The sequence below is a fragment of the Octodon degus genome, unplaced genomic scaffold (assembly GCF_000260255.1).
Source record: "Octodon degus isolate 3935 unplaced genomic scaffold, OctDeg1.0 scaffold00031, whole genome shotgun sequence".
In the NCBI taxonomy this organism is placed as follows: Eukaryota; Metazoa; Chordata; class Mammalia; order Rodentia; family Octodontidae; genus Octodon; species Octodon degus.
The window spans coordinates 12,543,071-12,564,237 of NW_004524607.1; the positions used below are offsets into that span (position 1 = coordinate 12,543,071).

Genomic DNA, 21,167 nt, shown 5'->3' on the forward strand with positions numbered 1-21,167 from the left:
GACTTTTGGGACTTCTCAGTACAGATCCTTGAAACAGACTTGCATGAGACATTGTCATGGGCTCTTGGCCTCCAGTTGGACTGTGGGGGGCACTGTTATGGGCTCTAGGTCTTCAGCTGGACTCTCACAGGGCACCGCTATGGGATCTAAGCCCTCAGCTGGATTTTGAGTCTTCAGTGTGTGGACAGACTTCTCACACTCTTTTGTATTTGATGCTTTGGGTGAATATTACAAAATAATCCTATAAACTATGTGTTCTGAATTAAATTGTTTCCCTTATAAGCCCCAACCACAACACAGGGTCTCACTATGTAGCCCAGGCTGGCCTTGAACTTGCAATGATCCTTCTGTCTCAGTCCTCTGAATGCTAACATTATACACCCAGAAAGAAATAAAGTTCTTGGGGCTGGGTAGATAGCTCAATAGAAGGTCATGAGTTCAATCCCCAGTCCCACAAAAAAAAAAAAAAAAAGAAAGTTCTTTAACCAGAGTCAAGTAACACCATGACGAAAATAGAACACTGTTCTATAGTCACTGAGAACAGAGTTTCCAAGGCCAACAAGAAGCCCACAGCTCACAGAGACACAGCCAGGGAGCAACTAGGGCTAAGAGACCTCTGAAAGAGCAGCTCTAGGCAGTACCCACCTGCTCACTCCTTAACATACGCCTTGCACTGGGCTCCTTTCCCCTACATTACCAACCTATCTCCTCCTCCTCAAAGCTGCAATGGCCATGTCTGATCCTGACTACCACTGGGCCCTGAAGCTTTGCTGTAGGCTGCATATGGCAGTCTGAGAAAGGTCTGCTGACCAGGCCTGAACACCCTACCTCCATCACCCAGCAGTAAATAAGAACCACAGAGCTTGTGCAAAGAAAGGAAGACATGAAAGAGGCCTACTCCTGCTTCAGGATGATCAGATGTATGTGGTGCTGGGGGCTCGGGGCTCTATACCCAGATAACTGTAGAAGTATCACAAAAAGTGGGAAAGGACAAGACCACCAAGGTCCCACAGCCCTCAACAACCCTGTGCATATGCCTATCAATTAAATGACAATGCTGCTTCACTTGCTAATATAAATCATTCTCCTTGACATAGCAGTGCACAAGGATTATGTCTGAAAACACACTACTCCAGGGTATCAGCTGTCCTCCTGAGGCCACTGAGTGGGCACTGAGTACTGCCCACTCCAGCCCCACCACACCTCTGCCTGTCCCAGAGGTCCAGAACTCAATTCCTCAGCAGCCAGCACCAGGAAATACAGTACAGTCCTCTAGCATGAGGAGCCTGACCAGGGTTCTAGAAGGTTCAACAGCCACAGAGTATATGTTCTGCCTCAAGAACTGAGGCCAGGTAGGCTGGCCTGGAGAGGTCAGCAGGGGAAGGCCAGACACGTGGGCTGGCAGGGGCTGGACTTCTAGTTTCTGACACAAATAAGGGCAGGCTGTGAGGAAGGACAATGTCACAGCAGCATGTGATCCTGGATCACACTATCCTAGTCATCCCTCATGGCCACTAGCCGAGAAGCCAACCCCAAACACCTCCTAATCATGGCAATGCCTGCCTAAGGCTGCCTTCCTCCTCCAGGATACAGGAGGGGTTGTGTGCTGCCCACAGGGCCAGCCCACCCTGGCCACACACAGCCACATTCCTGCACAGGGTTTATTGTGTATGGTATCCCAGCCCCTCAGTCTGAGTTCCAGGAGCATAGTAATCACTTTTGTTATGTGGCTTCAGATTCTGCTAAATCAACCTAAAAGTCATGCAAGAAGAGCCCAATCTACAGGGCTTGGTGGAAGGCCCCAAAGGTGCTTTGAGAGCCAAGTGCTAAACTGGAGTAGTGTTTCTGCCCAGGGCTGCAGCTGTCTGGGCACATGTGGAGGCTCTGCTGGGAAGCTGTTCCTCTTGCATATTCCAACCCCTGCTGCCTTGGAGCCCGTTCACAGTGCAGCACAGTCTCTGGAAGACAATGGTTCAGCAGGTCTGTAACCCTGGAGCCTTGACAGCCCAGAGACTCCAGCCGGAGCACAGCAGTTGCAACAAATGCTCAGCTCTCTGTTGCTTCCCAACATTGAGTGAATGTCTACTGCATGCCACACACTGAGATTCAAAGGACAAGTCCCAAATCTTAGAGTTGAAAGGATGGTACCTAAAGAAAGCCAACTCAACTCCCAAGACAGAAAGCAGCCATGGCCTGTACCATAGGAGAATGGGCTGATATTAAAAGACCTGAGCCTCGGAGGAGGTGCCAACTAGCTCCTAGAAATCCTTGTCTGCCCTGACTACAGGTGGGGCTCCTGGGCCAAGATCAGAGGGCCACGTGTCCCTCCATCTCCAGACCACAGGAGCAGCTTGTGGGGAAAGAACCAGAAAAAGGACCACAAGTGACGAGAGCTCAAATACGTCTTTCTCCTCCTCTATACCCTAAAGAACACCAAGACAGACTGATGACAGTGGCTCAGACACATGACAGCTCACCCTGTCACCTGAAGCCTTCCCAAGCACCAAGCTCTCTGCACTGATAACTCAACACCTGGCTCACTGCAACCCTGAACAAAAAAAAACAGAGTAATAACTGCATCCTGGCTGCTCGATTAGCTCCTTCTCAGAAGGAAACTGCACCTTCCCCTCACTGTCCTCCTAATTGGCCTCACACATCAGGGAAGCTTGTCCCCAAAACTTGTCATCTGGTCAGCCTACAAATGCTTCTGGGGAAACATCCAGGTCAGCACTTGCAGGTCCCCAGCTCTGATGCCAGGTGACAGGTCAGCAATTTGAAATATGCACAAACTGCCCACCTTTCCATCTTATGCATCAGCATCTTCCACAGCCCTGCTAGGACACCAGCAGGCATGCTGACAGGTATAATGCCCACCAACAGGATCTGAAACAAGGCCAAGCCAAGGCATAAAGGGATGGGGTAGGGGCCAAACAATAGAGGCTTTTCAGCCACAGGCGAATTATTCCCTCCATAGACCAGAGGCTCAACTAAAGAGGGACCCGACATTCACTGCATGCCTATTTAATAAGCTCATCCTTCAATATGAATTGCTAAATAAAAATTTTAAAAAGCCAAGCCACTCAAGAGGGCTGCTCTTCCTACTTGGCTGTGACTGTCTCTGAATCTCCGCTAGAACCTTCGAAAGCACACTACCCCAATTAAGCAATGACACTCACATAACCACAACTGAAATGTACAGAAGTACAGCTTTTTTGAAGGGCAATTTGGCACTAGCTATCAATTTCAAATGTGCATATCTTTTGAACTAAGAATTCCACTTTTAAGATTTTATCCAGCCAACACACCGCCGCTTATTGAGGGGAAAAAAGTGTCAACCACCTGACTGTCCCTGAACAGGGGACTGAAGGAAGTCAGTGTCCACTCAGTGGATGGCACAGCTCTTCAAATAATTCAACATTACTATTTCTGCTAGTGCAGAAACACTGTCAAAAATTAGGTGGAAGATCAGAGATGTAGCTTAGCAACACAGCACCTGCCTAGCAAGCAAGAGGCCCTGGGTTCAATTCTCAGTACAAAAAAAAATAAAAATAAAAATAAAAAACTAAGTGGAAAAGCTGCATAATAAAGAGCTCACCTGCAAGAGCTCATATGTGCACACACTTCTAAAAAGACACCCAGAAAACCTAGCAGGCCTGTCCTAGAAAGACAGACTGGGGCAACCATCAGTTGTACTGCTTCTGAATGGCACCCCTGACCTAAGCAGAAGACAATGTTCCAAAGCAAGGAAGCTGTAACACAGGTCAATCGCCCTGGGGAGCACATCTGGAGGGTGAAGGCCACTTCTCACTTCATCTGCCCAAGTTTACTACGTGCACCACTTTCGTTTTGCTGTGGTACTGAGGATCAAACCAGGAGTGTGGCTGAGGATATATCTCAACGGAACAGTGTCTGCCTGGCGAGCATGAGGTCATGAGTTTGAGTCTCAGCACCAAAAAAAAAACCCCAAAAAACAGGAGTGCTTTAACACTGAATAAATACCCAGTCCTTTTTTGTATTTTTTACTTTAAGACAAAGTCATACTAGGTCATCAACTTGCCTGGGCTGGGCTTAAACTTGTACTGTCCTGCTTCAGTAACCCAGAGTGCTGAAGTTACAGGTATGCACCACCACTCCTGGTTGCTTGTTTTGTTTCTAATCAGGCATATAAAATCCCCTGATCTTCTGCACTGGGCTTCACATGATACTACACAATGCCATCTGCACAGTGCTGGTGATCCACTCACGAAGTCCTCACAAATACTAGCTTGGGCCAAGGCATCAAAGGCCTCCCAGGAAATGCTGGCTTCCTACAGCCTTTGACAAGATCAAGAGATGAGCTCTTTACCAAAACCTCATCCTTTCCCAACCCAGTCCAAGTCACCTTGTAAGGGCTTTGTACCATTTATACATCAGCTTTATCGAGCATAATCTGCACCCACTTGGGGCCAGGGGTTTAGCTTATTTGAGTCTCGGTACCCACACCCCCACACACACAAAAAAAAAAGATTCTTAAAAACAAACAGTTAATAATACACCCACACTAACATTCTCAATGCAAAGGTACAGTGTCATAAATTCTGACACATACCAATGGACACAACACATCACCAACCAGAGCCCAGCTCTGAACTCAAGACATCTGACTTATTCTTTACTACTACAGGTCAGTGTTGCCTCCTTTATACTGCCTAGTAAGTGGAGTCTACAGTACAATCTCAGGCTCGGTTTCTCTCACTCAGCAAGAGACACTCAGCAACTGTCTGCTCCTCACTGCCTGAAAGTAAGTACTCTGTCATGCTGACACCATGGTCTGCTCAACCCTCCATGGACCAACAGACACTAGAGGCCACACTTTCACTTCTCTGGATTAAAGATCTAGGAGTGGAATCCCTGGCTTCAAGTGTACAAAGCGCCGCCAGACCATTTCCCAAAAGCAAGGAGATGCAGTTATTCCCTATCTCTGCCAACACTTGGCAGGGTCAGTGCTTTTAATTTTAGCCATTTTATTGGGTTTGTAGTGGTATTTCCCCGAGCTTAATTTTATTTCCCTAATGACTGATGATGCAGATTGTCTTTTCATGTCCTTATTTAACACACATGTATCTTTCTTTATGATGTTATTTCTTCAAAGTCGTCTGTGCTTTTTAATCTGGTTACCTTATTGACTTGTGAGAATTCTTGATATATTCTGGAAACAAATCTTCAGTCAGATATACAGACTGCAACTTTTTTTTTTCTACTTTTTTTTTTTTTTTCCTGAGACAGGGTTTTACTATGCAACCCAACCAAGCTGGTCTTGAATTCATGGGGATCCTCCCGCCTCAGCCTCCCATGTTCTAAAACTATAAGCATATGCTACCACATCTCTCAACCACAAACATTTTTTCCACATCAATGGGGTCCGTCTTTCACTTGCTTCTGTCTTATGAGAAAAAGTTTTTAATTTTAATGAACTTTAATTTATTGAGTGGTTTCATGAATAATTCATGTTGTGTCCTATACCAAAGCTTCCAGAAATTTTTACACATAGGTCTATGCCCATTTTGAGTTATAATTTTGTGTCTGAGATGTAAGGGCTCATACCTTTTCCATACTGATAACCTGTTGTTTTACCGTCATTTCTTGTATTATCTTCATCCCATTGAATCACGGTAATTTTGAAGAAAAAAAAATTGACACCATATTCTTAAAATATTTCTGAACTTTTCTTCTGCTCCACTGACTTCCCTGTCGATAGTTATACCAATACCACATTGTCTGAATAACCTTGGCACTTGGTCTTAAAATTCTCCAGTATAAGCACTCTTTCTTTTTCAAGATTGTTACAACAATTCTGAGTCCTGAATGTTTTAATACAAACTTTAGATACTGGTTTGGTGAGCCCTACCAAAGAAAAACCTGCTGACTTTGAGACTGTTAACTGTATGGATTTATTTAAGCATACTGCTATCTGAACAATATTGAATCTTGCATTAAATAAATATTGTATCTCTGTGATACCATAAACCATATTTGGTCTTTCTTACTATCTCCAGGCTTACAGTTTCCAAAACCCTTGCAATGTTTAGAATGGTAAGTGCTTTGTATGCTAATAAGAGGGTCTGTGACTGGTAACACCTAGTTGCTTCAGGACAGGGCTGGTCATCACAAAGATCAAGGCAGGTCAGAGGGGTGAGATTTTCAGTCTCTGATAAGAAGACAGAGTTGACCCAATGACCAATGATGTAACCAACCATGCCTATATTAGGAATCCCCTGTCAACCCCAAAAGACAGACAGTCCTTGGGACACAGATATAGATCAGTAGCACAGGACCTGCCTGGCAAGCTTGAGTATGAGTTTGATTTCTGGTACCAAAAACCACCCCGGATTCTTAAGAGCTTTTAGATGAAAGCTCCTGAAGGGTGTTACCCAGGAAGGCATGGAAGTACCATGGCCCACATACCTGTCACATGCAGCTCCATCTGGCTACACATCTGGATTTTTCATAATATCCTTTCCAATAAATGGGTGAATATAATAAAGTGTTTTCCTGGATTCTGTGAAGCACTCTACAAACCAATATAACCCAAGGGCTGGGTTGTGGGGGCCTGCTCCGAAGCAGCTGGTCGGAAGTGCAGGTAAGGATCTGTGACTGGTTTCTGAGGTCTACCTTTGTGTCCAAGCCCTCACCCCAGGGAAGTGGACTCTAACTCCAAACAGACACTGTCTGAACTGAATTGTAGGACGCTCAGCTGGCGTCCACAGGAGAATTGCTTGCTGTGTGGAAAAAACCCACATCTGGTGTCAGAGTGCTATGCTGAGTGAGTAGTGGAGAGCCAAAGGGAGAGAGTTTATTTTTTCCTCTTACAGTTTCTCTCCATTTTCCTATATTATTAGGTCATCTTTAATTACTGTCAGCTGCATCTTATGAATTTCAGAGAACAGATCTTAAACATATTTTGTTAAATTTATTCCTAAGTATTTTATGTTCCTGATGCCATTGTAAACACTATGCACTTCCAATGGTTTATTGCTAGAACACAGAAATATAATCATTTTTGCATATTGTTCTCATATCCTGTGACCCTGTAATCCTCACTAATTAGTCCAGCTAGATGTTTATTGACAGCTTAGGAGAGCCTACATACTCACACTGCTTCCTAGTAGAGACAGTTTTATTCTGACAAGCCCAAATTTTTCTTATGTGCTTACGCAGGTGGGGATGTCTAGAACAATGAGATAGGCAGACATACAGCCTTGCCAGGTCTCCAGGGTGGGGCAGAGGTCATCCTTGCCACCTGTGTAAAAGGAATGGTGAAGACACATGGCCTCACCTGGTCCCCAGGATTGGGACAGAAGTCAGCCTCACATGAACAGAGTAGAGTGTTAAGAACACTATGGCTCCCTGGTCCCCAGGGTCAGTCCCTCCACCTACAAAATGAGCTGGCATCATGAGGAGACAGAGCCTCATCTTTTCCCATTCGTATGACAGTCACCCTACTTACCTATGGAATCCCCTTCTTTTCCTCATTTGCTAAGAATCTTCAATCATGAATGTCAAGTTTTGCACAAAGGCTTCCTCTGTTCATCTCCTGAGACATACAACCCTACCTTCATTCTACCAAGATCGTTGGTTTTCTAAAGGGCAGTACCTCACATTCTTGCAATAATCTCAATTCTGGCTCCTTCCTCATCCTCACCACATCCCTCCTGTCCTCACACCATCCAGTCCTCCGGGCAGTCCTACCCAGGCTGCTGTCTGTTCCTAATCATTTATTTCCCATACTTTATAACGCACTGCCCAGAGACCATGCTTCTGCAAGACTGGGTTCTTCATCTTGACACAATCAACACTCAAGGCCTCCCAGAACTAGGAGGCCACAACCCCCAAGTGGCAGTGCTCCATGCCTAACCCCGGCCACAGCACCACACAGTTACCATTCTTCCTTCCCTGTTATGTTCCAGGTCACAGAGTTACATCTGCTCCTGGCCTACATGATCCTCTGTACTGGTAAAATCCTAGTGGACAAACCTATCCACCACCAGCTGATCACATGAGAATGGAAGAACCTGTCCATCACGGGCCCACATGACCCCGTGTTTGAGTCACATCAGGTTAAACAGGCCCATCTGCCCCTGCCTACATGACCCTACATGCTGGCCTCGCTTCATGGCCAGACAGTCAAGGAAGCATGGCCCACTGTTTTCCCCCATAGTTACCCTGGCTGATGCACTCCAGCCAACTTGTTCATCCACCTCTGGTCTCTTAAATACACAAAACCCAAACTGGAGAGAAGCAGCCACTGTCACATGTGGAGAGCTTAGTGGTAGGCAGAGCACTGTGGCCAATCTAGGGCTGAGGCCCCAGAGCCCCTGAGACTCTCAGGGAAGTCAGGCCCTGTTCTCAGATGAAAGCCCAGCTAAGAGTACTGTTGTAAACACTCGAAAAGTACAGATCTGGGGAGATCCCTAGAAAGGCCAGTAAAGGACAGGACAGGCATGAGACACACAAAAAAATGCCAAGTGTGTCCAAAGGCAGGCAGAATCTGGGACCACAGTCCGTTCTCACTCTGGTCAGCCAGATTCCTAGTGTTGGTGAGGAAGGACAGGAGCCTTAAAGAAGCTGATCTCCAGGGGGGTGGTGCCACCTAGTGGTGGCCACATCTGAGACCCCAAAAGCCCAAGTATGTGCCCCAAATGATGGCAAGACGCCAGCCTAAAGGGTAAAGGAGGCCAGATCACTCCAGAGAGCTCAAGCATCTGCCTCTTGGGAACTGGTAGAGAAAATAGGACCATTTCCGGTCCCCAGTGGTTATCATGGACTGGTGTCTAACCTGGCAGCACAGTCACAGGTGTTCTGGTGTGAATGGTGAATATGCACGTGTGTGCTTCCTCCTATAGGGAGGCCACCCTACAGCACTGGGCAACACTTCCTGCTCCCCTCTGCCCAGTCCTAGCACCACATGCCATCTCACCAAGCATGGGCTTCACTGTCACTCTTCCTGCTCACCTCTAGTCACTGCCCAAAACCTGCCCCCAAAATAGCAAGAAAAAGACAGCAAGCCAAAATCCTCAGCACTGGCAGTTCTCAGAGGTACCACACTCCTAAAGTCCAGCCCTCAGAAGTGATTGATTGATTGACTGATTATTGATTTATGGGACAGCTGCTCACTGTGTTGCTCAATCTGGCCTCAAACTTTCAATGTTCAAGCAATGAATGTTCCTGCCTCAGGCTCCTGGCAGCTGGAACTAAAAGTGCACCCTATCATGCCTGGTTTAAAGTGGAGAATATTTTTTTTTCCTTTCCATTTTATGTTTTTTTTCCTTATTGCTGAGGATCGAACTTAGTGCCTTACACATGCTACATATGTTCTACCACTGGGCTGTAGCACAGCCCTCAAGACTCGAGGTGAATCTGATGAGGGGCCACAATTAATACCATACATCTGCATCTGATAGACTTATGTAACAATCACCACAAGATAGTAGGCACTCACACACACACTTGGGTATGCACAGGGAATGCGAGACAGTGGCGTGTACCCCACAGTAGTCCAAGGTGGCCCAGAAAGCTACATAAAGCCTGAGAAGGAAAACTTCCCATACACAGAAATTACCAGGTAGAAAAGCTTAGGGAGCACAGGAAGATGGCACCTCTGTCTTCCTTGCAAGGACAGAAGTGCCATGAGGCACCTGCTAAGGATGGGATCTTGCTCTATCTTCACAAATATAAGAAGCCATGAGAAAAAAGATGGCCCAAGGGAGTACAACTGCATGGGCAAGAGTCACACAAGATGAGAGCAGGCTCAGATCTGCTCCTTCAGGGAGGTCACAGAGCACCATGAACCCATGCCTCTCTCCAAACTTCTCCCCTGTCCAGCATCAGCAGCCCAGCATGTGGCTGGCAGCAGGCACAGGCACCATCCACCCTATCACAGTCTGACCTGGGACAGCAGAGATAACACAGCACATGACAGGCAGTCACCAAAGGCCAGCTTGTTCTCATGCCATCCCGACTCACAACAGAACCTTGAGGCGCAGACATAGGCTCAAAAGGAGAACCTGGACATTCCCACAAGGCCTCAGAAGTCTGTACCCTTCAGGCCAGAGCATCAGCCAGCTGCTCCAGCTCTACCTGTTTGGGTGACACCAAGTACCATGCTGCAGACACCAGGCACACAGCACGCCAGTGTTCCCACAGGGTTGGTTCAACCAGACATGAGGGGGTCTCTAACCTCCCTCATGAGAAAAAAAGTCACAGAATTCTTCTTGGCTGATCAGAGTACCCCTGGAGCTGGAGGGGCCCTCAGGTAACTGCCAAACCCAGAGAAGAAAAGGAAGCCACAGTAACATGCTCTGCTAGCCAGTCCAAATGCTTCAGACAGAACGGCAGTGTGGTCTGCACTCCACAACTCAGTAGAGAAAAATTCAGAGACACTGTCAAGTGACAAAGATCTGAAGCCAGTACTGCTGCTCTGCAGGTGAGTTTCAGAGATGGAAATGGACAGCATAATGACAGAACACAATAGCTCAGCTCATTAAGAGAGTTGCAATCCTAGCCTCATTTCGCAGAGGATCAGGAAAGGTAACCAGGAAGCTGAAACTCAATATCCCATGAGCCAATAAAACAAAAACTCCCTAAAAATGATAGCCCTGTGCCCCAGGCTGTGATGGCTCATCCAGAAGACCAGGGTGACTCTCCTTGGGACTGTGGGCAGATGGGGCAACTGTATAAGTCTCCAACAACCACAGGTCACAGCAGCTAATGGGCATTATACAACTGAGCCACTGCTGGAGATGAGTAGTGAACCGATGGAATCAGCAAGGGCTCCATCCTTTGTCAGACTACATTGCCCAGCACCCAGAAGTGGGCTGTCCAGCAGTTGACCTGTAATCTACTCTGCACTCACCCACTAGCAATGACAGACTACCCACAAAAAAATGCTACAGGGGCCCAAGGGGGACAAGAATCCTCTTGGATGACGGGGTGTTTTTGAATCCTAAATTTCAGCTCATCCCTAGTGATTACAATCACCTAGGAGGAATGATTCTCCCCAAAAGCAATTACTTCCTCAGCATACAGAGTCCTCTAACAAGCCTGACAATGCAAGGCACCAGACAGCCGCCCCCTCACTGCTGTAAGTAGTCTGGGTTTTAGCAGAGGTGGTACAAGACTTCAGCAGAGAACAGCCACACAATTCCATTTCCCTCCCATGGCTCCAGTGCCTCATTAAACCTGGGCACTGTGAGACAAGAGCGTCCCACATACACACTGCCAGCCACAAACAAGCACGATCAAGAAGACACCAAGCAAGGAGGGGACAGCCGCCTGCTCACCAATGAACTAGTGTGGATACCAGCAGCAAAAGAGGAAAAGGGATAGCTGTACCCACCTGAGGTTCAAACCTGTGGTCTGATCCAGTATTTCCCAGCTTTGTAGCTTTGCCAGCAGCCTCTGAAAAGATAGTCACAGCCATGTCCCCATCAGTGTGTGTTGAGTGACATTCAGGCAAAACTGATGATGACAGTGTAAGTTCCCCCATGTTTAGAAAGGTCTGCCACATTCCTAAGCCCAGACAAATGTTTCACATCTGCTCTGAGGCTGCCTCACTACCCTCAGGTGAAGTTACACTGCACGCTCAGCCTCCCCAGCTCAAGTGCACAAATTCAAGTACAAACTAGCGAGCTACAAGGACTGCAACATGGGCTGCAGACATAGGCCCTTGAGCCCCAAGGCCAGGCACCCTTAGAATGCCAAGTCCTAAGGAGAGGAACTCAATCCTACAGCCAAATCCCCCCAGACACACACCCCAAGGCAGGGGAGGACCAGCAGGCCCCAGGGCACAGCACAGCCAGGACAGCCTACCTAAAGAACAAAGTAGTGCTGGACTGCTCCATGACAGTCAGAGCCCCTGGACTTAAGCCTCACTGCCTTCCCATCTGAAGCAATCTGAGGGCAAGGATCACATACTTCATTTTTTTTGAAGCCAAGTCCATTATGTAGTTCAGGCTGGCCTTGAACTCACTTACAAAGCTGAGGCTAGACTTGAATTCACAGCAATCCTCCTGCCTCAGCCTCCCAAGCGCTGGGATTACAAACATATACTACCATACCCAGCTAAGGGCCACATGCTTTTGATCTGGCCTGTCACCCTCTCCTGGTGTCCAGCAAAGTGCTGTCACCAATGGTTCAGCCAAATATTTCAAGGGCCTCTTAAGGGGTGAAAAGGGCCTGGCCGACAACCTCCCCACAGCCAATGCTGTACAATGTGTACTAAGCACCAGACTCTTCTCTGAACACTTTACCCAAGGCAGACACTGTCAGCGTTCCTCACTATAGAGTTCAAGCACAGGCAAGAACAGGCATGACACAGCCATGGAGCACCCATGGCAAAACTTCAAACTATGCATGGCTCCAAAGCCCCCAATCTTAAGCAATTTCTTTCCTTCCTTCCTTCCTTCCTTCTTTCCTTCTTTCCTTCTTTCCTTCTTTCCTTCCTTCTTTCCTTCCTTTCTGGTACTGGGGGTCAAATTTGGAACCTTGACCTTGCCAAGCAGGCCCTTATGCTGCTGAGCTATATCCCCAGCCCAGCAATTTCTTAAAACTGTGTCAAGAGAAACAGAGACAAGTAATTGGCCTGGCAGCACCTCTGACAGCAAGCCACAGATAGGGCTACTCACAGAGCTCTGTGCCCCAGTGGACCCTCACTTCTCCTGACGCTCTGAACAGGACCAGTATAAACAGGATGCAAGGAGCAGCTCAGGAACTGGCCAATGGAATGGGAGCAGCCAACAGGGCGAAAATGTAGACTGACCTTTACTCTCCCCCAAATTACTCCAGAATTGGAAATAGTGGTCCAGTGCATGGCAGACAAACCAGAGGGAACAGAGTGACCACAGCATGAGGGACTAAGACCTAAGAAGTCAGTAGGCCTAAGCTCTGATTCAAACTCACCAGACACTAGGTAACAGACAGCTTCTCTGCCCACAGGTGACTCCAATGCTACCCAGCATGGGCATCTTCCTACACACCACTAGTGAGTCACAAGAGCAGATACAGGGAGAAGACAGCAAGCACATGTCTCCTCCATGTCTGCCTCACAGGCATTTCCTCCTATCATTTCCTCCCTGAATCACCACCTGCACCTTCTTATAGCACCTTAGTTCAGAAACCAAAACCAGGTCTCACTAGGCTAAAATCCAGGTGTGACAAGGACTGGTTCCTCCTGAAGCCTCCTCATAGACCATCTCCTGTTTTTCCAGGTTCTAGAAATACCTGCATTCCTTGGCTCAGGGCTCCTTCAACCACACAGCCAACAACACCTAGTCAGTCCCCTCACCTCCCTGAGACTGCACAGCCCATCTAAATAATGCAGGGTCCTCCCCACTGCAGCCAGCAGATCAACAAGCTCCTCCCCCTACTACGCATATTAACACCTTCATAGGTGCTGGATTAGGATACAGATCTCCTTGAGGGCCATCTTTTTACCCAACACAGTACTACATTGCAGATGACCAGCTGCTACATGTCACAGATGTCAAAGGTCCTCTAGGAAGGCAGAGGATAGCCCACCCACTGGGACCCTCACCTCCTTCTCCAGCTCCAGGCCAACCAGAGCTTCCTGCATCTTCTCCTGGCGGCCCAGCCGCCGCTGCAGCCCTTCCAGCTCCTCTGTGAGCAGCCCATTGGTATCCCTCATCTCCCTGCAGGGCAAGAAATAGTCATTCCAGCAGCCACACAGGCGAAGATGAACTGGGGCCAGGAATGCAGACATCTGCCCCATTAACCCTAACGCAACTGCTCCCCAAGTCCTTGGCCCTCACCGCAGGTGTGCATTCTCCTCCCGCAGCCGCTTCAGCTCCCGCTCCACCCTGGGCAGCCGCAGCAGCTCAGACTTCATGCTCCTCACGACAGTGGCATCCTGCTCCTGCAAGCACAACTTCTGCTCCAAGTCCTAATAGAAGCAGGCAGAGGAAAAGAAAGAAGAATGAGCAGCAGGGAAGCAAAGAATTCAGGGTGGAAGGTATAAGCCAGGAGGATAACACTGGCTTTTCTGACAAGTCACAGAAGAAGCAGAGTATGAGGACCAAGTCAATAAATAAACTCCAGTGGAGTTCAGTGCTGTCCAGTGAATGGGGCAAGTGACAGGGACCAAGTGACACAAAGGACAAATCAGGCTGTTCACACAAGCCCAGGGTAGCTGAAGGTAGGGTGAGGTCCAAGAAGGAAGCCAGGATGCTGGCTGAACTAGTCAGCCAGAACAGGGGTGAAGCTCTTACGTCTGAGGCCTTCCCAGGAGCTAACCATAGGACAACCACAGGCAGTGAGCAGCACAGGCTTCCCATGGAGCCTAGATGTTACTCTGAAGGCAACAGAAAGCTGTAGAAGGGATCTCAAAACACCCTTCAGAAGTATCCCCTGCAGTGAAGAAGTGAGGCCTGACTTTGCATCAGATGGATCCAGTGTAAGCATGGTCTGGCTGTACCCCTAGAAGTAGGGTTTCTATCTCCAGCTTACTTCATACCACCTTCCACATCTAATTTTATCCTTGTGTTTCCTGTACATCTTCTACTAGGATGCAACCTTCCTATGAGCAGAAGCACCCATCCACTAACCATGGCCTCCCTGGCACCCAACACAGTGCTTGGCATGCAGGACACAATCAGCTAGAACCCACAAATGCCACCAAGATACCCATGGTTCAGATGTCTTTGTATCTACAGAATGAATGTTGACAGCCTGACACAAAGTGACCCACCTTAATCTTCTGTTCCTGCTCTGCTCTGGCTTCTTGGCTGGCCTGGAGCTCCTGAATTTTCTGATTTGCTTCCTGCCACTTTCTGATAAAGAAAGAATACATTGGGTCTAGGAACAGTTCAGCCTGAGTGCCAGCATGGCCCCACACCTGCATGTGACAGGGGTCCCCAAGCCCTACAGTGGCTTACATTCACTGGCTCTGAGGCCTTGAACTCCTGGGGAGTAGACCCAATGGGGAGCCTGGCCCCACAGCAGCCTGCAGCTCTCTGGGTACCACTCTGCTCACATGTCCACCAGTCCTCATGAAGTTGAATGAGGCCACTCAAGCCTGACTGCTCTTATTCCCAGGGAGCAGAAATACCTCCGACAACATTGACAGAAAAAGGGCCAACTCCTTGGGAGAGAACTTCATGCCTCCAGCTAGCAACTCACACATCCTTGCCTTCCCTAGTATGTCCCTGCACATGGAACAACTATTCCTATCCATAGCCTACACACCTCCAGGGACATCCTGCATGCCCTTCAAAACCTAGCTCAGCAAAACACCTTCTCTTGAAGGCGGCTGCCCCATCTTACCCCACCCCTGTTCCAACTCAGGAACATTTCAGATGCCCCCTATTCTGGCATTCACTATTTTGGCCTCAGTAACTCAGCCTCCGGCGCCCCTGCAGGTCCACACCCCCACCTATGGTGCAGGTCAAGCTGCTCTTGGAGCTCCTGCTTCTCAGACTCCAGCCGCTTCACTTGTACTTCCTGGTCCATCAAGCTCCACTGCAGCTCTGAGACTTGACCCTTCAATGTGCCGATCGTCTGAAAGCAGAGACAACATGCTGAAGCCAGGCCTGTGCAGAGGTAGACATGGCTCTCACAGGAAATGAGGGGCAAAAAGAAGAACCTGTCATCTCTCATCTGCCACCTGGGGAGGGACAGAACCCCTCTCCTGAGGATTGTGCATTTGAGTAGCAGAGACAGAAGCATCCTGGTGTAAGTTATGCTCCATGAGAAAAAAGACAGATCCAGGTCACAGCAGCGCCTAAAGAAGCTAGTCCCACTGGGGGACTCTCAAGCAAAATTCAAGATGAGATTGCCTTTCAGGTCTCATACAAGTTAGCCTCCATGCCTGGTAACATGCCTACAGCATCCCATATCTACCAGGTATAGTCATCATGCTCCCAGTTTAGTATCCCTTTCCTAACCACATCTGTCCTACCACCACACCAGCAGTGAGTGAGGACACAGAACCCCAGGCCAGCCAGATGGGCTGGAAGCTGCTGAGTGGCCATGTGTTCAGGGTAGGAGGTATCCCCCAAGGCAAAGCCAGCAGTACTCACCCAGAAGCTTGCAGGACAGGGCAGCACATCTGCTAACATAGACAGTCACATAAAGGAACTGTCCCTGCTCTATCACCACACTCACCTGGAGATCCACCCCCTATAGCTCTCCTAGGGAAAGAGTATACTGGGCAAGTCCACTCAAATATCACATAAGTTAACATGTCTCAGCTTACATACAAAGGAAACTTATATACAAGGGGCAAGATAGTGGTTCTAGCAACTCACCTCAGGAAGGATACTGGTGCAGCATAATCTGAGTGACTAAGGGCCCAGGGCCTGCCCAAGTAGTACCTTTAGCAAATGCAGAGGCCAAGATTCAGTTCCTTGCCCAAGAGAAGCCCCACCAATCCAGGGCCCAGTGAAATGCACCAGCAATATTAACCACATGGCCCTCCGGCGAGTCGGATATAAGCACCCCACACTATCAATCTGTACAACTCACTTATAACAACAATGAGCACTATTAGTCTGGCACTCAAACAAGAATGGAGGAATCAAAAACAAAACCTTCTTTGAAAGGTCCTATTGAACTCAATAAACACACACTAGGCACCAAGGCCAACCAGACACAGCCGTCCTAATAAAGGACAGACATGGGGAAGATCAGACATTGAGCAAGCAAACAGGTGAATGAGGGAACTGCAGAGTAATGAGCATTATAAATCAGGGGACAGGGACCGGGGAGATGGCTCAGTAGAATAAGCGCTTTCCTGGCAAGTGCAAGGGGCTAAGTTCAATCCCCGGTTCTGCCAAAAAAACAAACAAACATAAATCAGGGGACTGTCACAGAAGCATAAAGTCTAGGGCAGATGCTCATGACTGTGGACTGAGTCACGAAGGAGGTGCTATTTCACACCCAAATTGTCCTGATGGAGTCACCTTTTCTGCTCTCCCGAGGCTGTATGTAGCTCCTTTTTGGCATGGAATGGTGGCACCACCCAGAACACAGGTCTGGGACCCAGAGCACAGGCAAGCCATGCAGGGAAAGAGCCAGCTTCTCTGCAAGTTGGTCTCACCTCCTCTCCTGCCAGCAATCACTGCATCACTGTTATGGCAAAAATCCCCTGCAGCTGCCCCAAGGAGCTATCAGGAGGAAAGCACAGCACAGAGATGGACTACCAATAATGCAACACAGCCCTGCCCCAGGGGCAGCTCTCATCCAGTTCCACTTGGCACCTGTGATCCTGAACATTACAGAAGAGAGACAGGAAGGTCAGAGAAGCCCAGTGTCCACCAGCACCAATGCTCAGGCTGTCTAAAACACACACAGCCTTCCCATGGACTGCAGTTCCATGCACTCACATTCAAAGGCATTCCTGAAGGCCAGGAAATGGTAATAGACCTTCCTGATAATCAAATAAATGCAAATCTAGAGGCACCGACTTACATCTTCTAGGTAAAAAGAAAATACTGCCTGAGCATCCCACCACCCAGGACAGAGAAGGCTACACCAGTCAACTCTGCAACACCCAGAGAACTGCCTCAGTCTCCATGCACCGTTTCTAGGGTCTGCCCACACAAAACATTGTGACAGGTGCCAACAGGCTACACCCAGGACACTATCTGCCAGAGACACAGCACGGCAAATACAAGAAACAAACACTAGAAATCAACAAAATTCATAATTACAAAGACCAAAGACTGCTCAACTTCTTAATTAAAAAAATCAAAGAAAGACAGTCAGTGAGATAGCTCAGCAGACTAAGCGCCAGCTTTGGCAAGCTCAGAGACCAGGGTTCAATCCCTGGTCCCTCATGCCACACTGTCCCTGCCCACAAGGCACGCTGAGACAGCGACCAAGTCCAGGCATGGTGGCACACACCCGTAATCTCAGCACTGGAGAGGTTGAAAACAGGAGTATCACTACAAGTCTCAACTGCGTAGTGAGACCCTGTACCAAATACATAAATGGAAAAAAAAAAAAAAAAAGAAAGAAAAGAAAGGAAAACTAGCATTTTTACTAACCATATAAAAACCACAGATGCACAAATGAGAAGTACAATTTGAAAATGAAAATGTAGTGCCACCACAGTGCATGTGGGAAGGCACTCATTCTCTGCTTGGAAAATGGCTGAAGGGAGAGGATGACTCCAGAGTGGGGACCCTTGCTCCAGCATGGGCCTGCGCTCACCTCGCTGGCTGTGGCCAGACTGTCCTCCTGCTCCTGCAGCTGTTGGCTAGCAGAGTCCAGGCTCTGTTTACACAGCCTGTGGCGCTCCAGCTGCTCCCTCATCTTCTCCTCCGCCTCAGCCTCCCGGTCCTGGAGCTGCCGGATGCGTGCCAGGAGCTCCTGGTTACGGTCAACCTCACGCTGTGGAGAAAGGAGAGAACTTGGCCAGACAAAGATGCAACCCCAGGTGGAGTGTTCAAGGGAGGGATGTTCTATTTCTCACTTACACAGGCCATTCAGATCCCCAGAAGAAACAACAGGCCCAAAACCCTAATCAGGGAGGCCTGGGCCAATGCCAGTGCCCCTGACATGCACTATGAGAAAGCAGGGCCTTCGTAGGACACTTGGCACGGACCACACCACATGCTCATTGCACTGTCTGCTCATAGCAACTGTCTTTACAAAAAGAGATGGAGCATGGAAAATCTAAAATTCAGAATCAACCTTGGAGAACAGCCGAGCTTTTGCAGCACCAGCAGATCTTGTCTAATCCACTGAGGCCATCATGAAATGAGTAGGCATTTCCCCAATAAGCAGATGATCAAGGCAGGGACAGGCAACATAGACATCACCCTGTAGACAAAGAATGGTCCACACTAGGCCAGATCTGTAAGAATATGCATCCTCTCAGCCACAGCTTAGAAGCCACCACACATGATTAACATCAGGGAGGTTGTGTAGTTCATGTTCCTGAGTAAAGGATGGAACTAAGGCTTTGGCTCAGACCCTAACAATCCATGGGAAACCAAAGGTTTCACCATCACCCATAGAGAAGAAACCACAAAGGAGCAGTTAAATCCCTGGAGGAAAAAGCAGCAAGAGCTGGTAACCTGGAGCCCAGCACCCTGATGACCTTTTGCCTTGCTCCCACAAGAAGTTTCCTACATAAGCACCCTCTTAGAGTCACCAGAAACTTCTACAGCCAGTCCAAGCAGAATGGCTCATGCACCTTTTTTTTTTTTTTTGGTGGAACCAGGGATTGAACTCAGGCCCTTGCACTTGCCAGGGAAGCGCTTATTCTACCGAGCCATCTCCCCAGCCCTATGCTCATGCACCCTTGTTCAGGACACTCCAACCCAAAACTGAGGAATGGTTTAATAAAAGCCCAGATGGGGCCATGGCCTCCCAGAGGAAAGGCTGATACAAACCTCGAAGGAATTCAAGAGGACAGAGACTACAAGTGCAGCCTCAAAACAGCCAGGGCCCTGCTCTGCAAAGTAGAATGAGCATGTTCTACTGGGGAACCAGGGTGAAGTGACAGACCACATGTTTAGTGAGCACAATGTCCTGGGGTTGGTTACCAGACCCAAAAATAAGAAATTTAAATTTAAATTTAAAAAACCCAGGTTTGATCCCTGGTACTGCATGAGACCCTGTACCAAATAAATAAATACAAACTAACTAAAACAAATAAATAAAAAATGAAGCGCTATATCTGCACAGAGCCTGGGTAGCACCACTGGAGCCAGAACACATATCTGCTGGTATCACCAGTTCTGAGCACAAAGGGCAAGTGTAAACAACCTCAAACCCCAGTCCTTAGGTTTTAACACCTAACGGTGCTTCCAGGTGAGAGACCAGCTGTCCTGTCCTGTCCTAGACGTCCACCACTGAACTTGCAGTTCCTGAAAAAACAACATAAAGGCCCAACGGTCTAGGAAAAATCCAGTGGCTCCTGGGCCACAGTGGGCAGTATCTGGGAGCAGGGAAGAGAAGGCAGTTCAAGTCTGGCAAGCCCAGGTCCAAGCACAGCCATTCCTCCTCCCCTTCTCTTCCCTCCCCAGAGGAAGGCCATGCACAGACCTGTCAGCAAGTTCTCACTCATTCTAACATTCCCACACCACTGATGCCGAGTACTGGAGACCAGGGCATCAGCAGGGCCTGCTTCAAGGGACTCTTCTTAGAGAAGCTGCAGGAGCCCCCTGTTCTTCCTTTGCCTGAGAGCCTGGGCTACACCATCAGCACTGCTGCAACATGCCCAACCCTAAAAGAGAACACTTCAAACTCTTGACTCACAGAGCCCACATATCACAGCCAGAAATGAACCCAATTAGTATCACACCCTGGACAACATCAGCTACCTAAACAGGGACTAGGGAAGTGTGTGAATATGCAAGTATGGCAAGAAGCAGACCTGCAGGGACGCCAAGATACTTCCTAGTCTGATATTGTCTGCATCTTGGCAGCATTTCCACAACTGATCAGCACTTACTGAAAACCCTGGCAGAGAGCTGTTAATCAAAACAAAGCAAAGACAACCCCATCCCCCACCCTCAGCCCCGAGTCATGGGGCTGTGCTTTCTCAGCTGTCCTGGGAAGTCCTCAGCAAACTAGCCGCAAAGCACTAGGCAGGCATTTGGCTGAGGATCTGTACCCACCGCAGCAAGACCCAGCACAATCCCTGAGAACCTCAACCCAGTGATGCACCCACCACCCAGTGACTTTTCCAACCCACTGTCACCTTCACAACACCTGGAATTTCTGCCAGATCTGCATTATGATTTGTTCAGAGGGAAGAGGAAATAGAGACCCAGAGGAAGCATGTGTGTCCTACCATGGCCTCACCAAGCAAAAGATGCACTGACAAGCCCCCTTTTGCAACCACCCCACTTCAGTCCACCCTCCTCCAATACATCACAGCAGCAGGTGGTCTCTGAGGAATGCCCTGACAACTGGATGCAGAGGCCCTCGGGCCTCCAACCAGCCAAGTCTTGCTAAGTAGAGCACATAACCCCTTGCCTCCCAGGGCTGGTAGCCAGGCCCATTCCACCTGGACCCACCTCGTAGTTCCTGGCACTAGTACTGGCCGCCTTCTCCAGCTCCACACGTGCCCGTTTGTGACTCAACTCCATCTGCATCTTCTCCCGCTCCACCTGGATGAGGTAGGACTTTGAGCGGATCTGCTCGGCTCTTTCCTCCAACTG

The 21,167-nt window shown here is 48.6% G+C and overlaps 1 protein-coding gene across 5 annotated transcripts in view; it reads right to left on the reverse strand.

Annotated features, from left to right (window-relative positions):
- Mad1l1 (mitotic arrest deficient 1 like 1) overlaps positions 1-21,167 on the reverse strand; it is a 356,419-nt gene that overhangs the window by 329,747 nt on the left and 5,505 nt on the right. For all 5 annotated transcript variants that reach the window (XM_023713536.1, XM_023713538.1, XM_023713535.1 and 2 more), the window contains exons 3-9: positions 21,024-21,164; positions 18,205-18,384; positions 15,425-15,549; positions 14,741-14,822; positions 13,806-13,936; positions 13,571-13,685; positions 11,375-11,436 (exon numbers count right to left, since the gene is read on the reverse strand). In XM_023713536.1, coding sequence (XP_023569304.1) covers positions 11,375-11,436; positions 13,571-13,685; positions 13,806-13,936; positions 14,741-14,822; positions 15,425-15,549; positions 18,205-18,384; positions 21,024-21,164 — 836 coding nt within the window. The remainder of the gene's footprint in view (positions 1-11,374; positions 11,437-13,570; positions 13,686-13,805; positions 13,937-14,740; positions 14,823-15,424; positions 15,550-18,204; positions 18,385-21,023; positions 21,165-21,167) is intronic.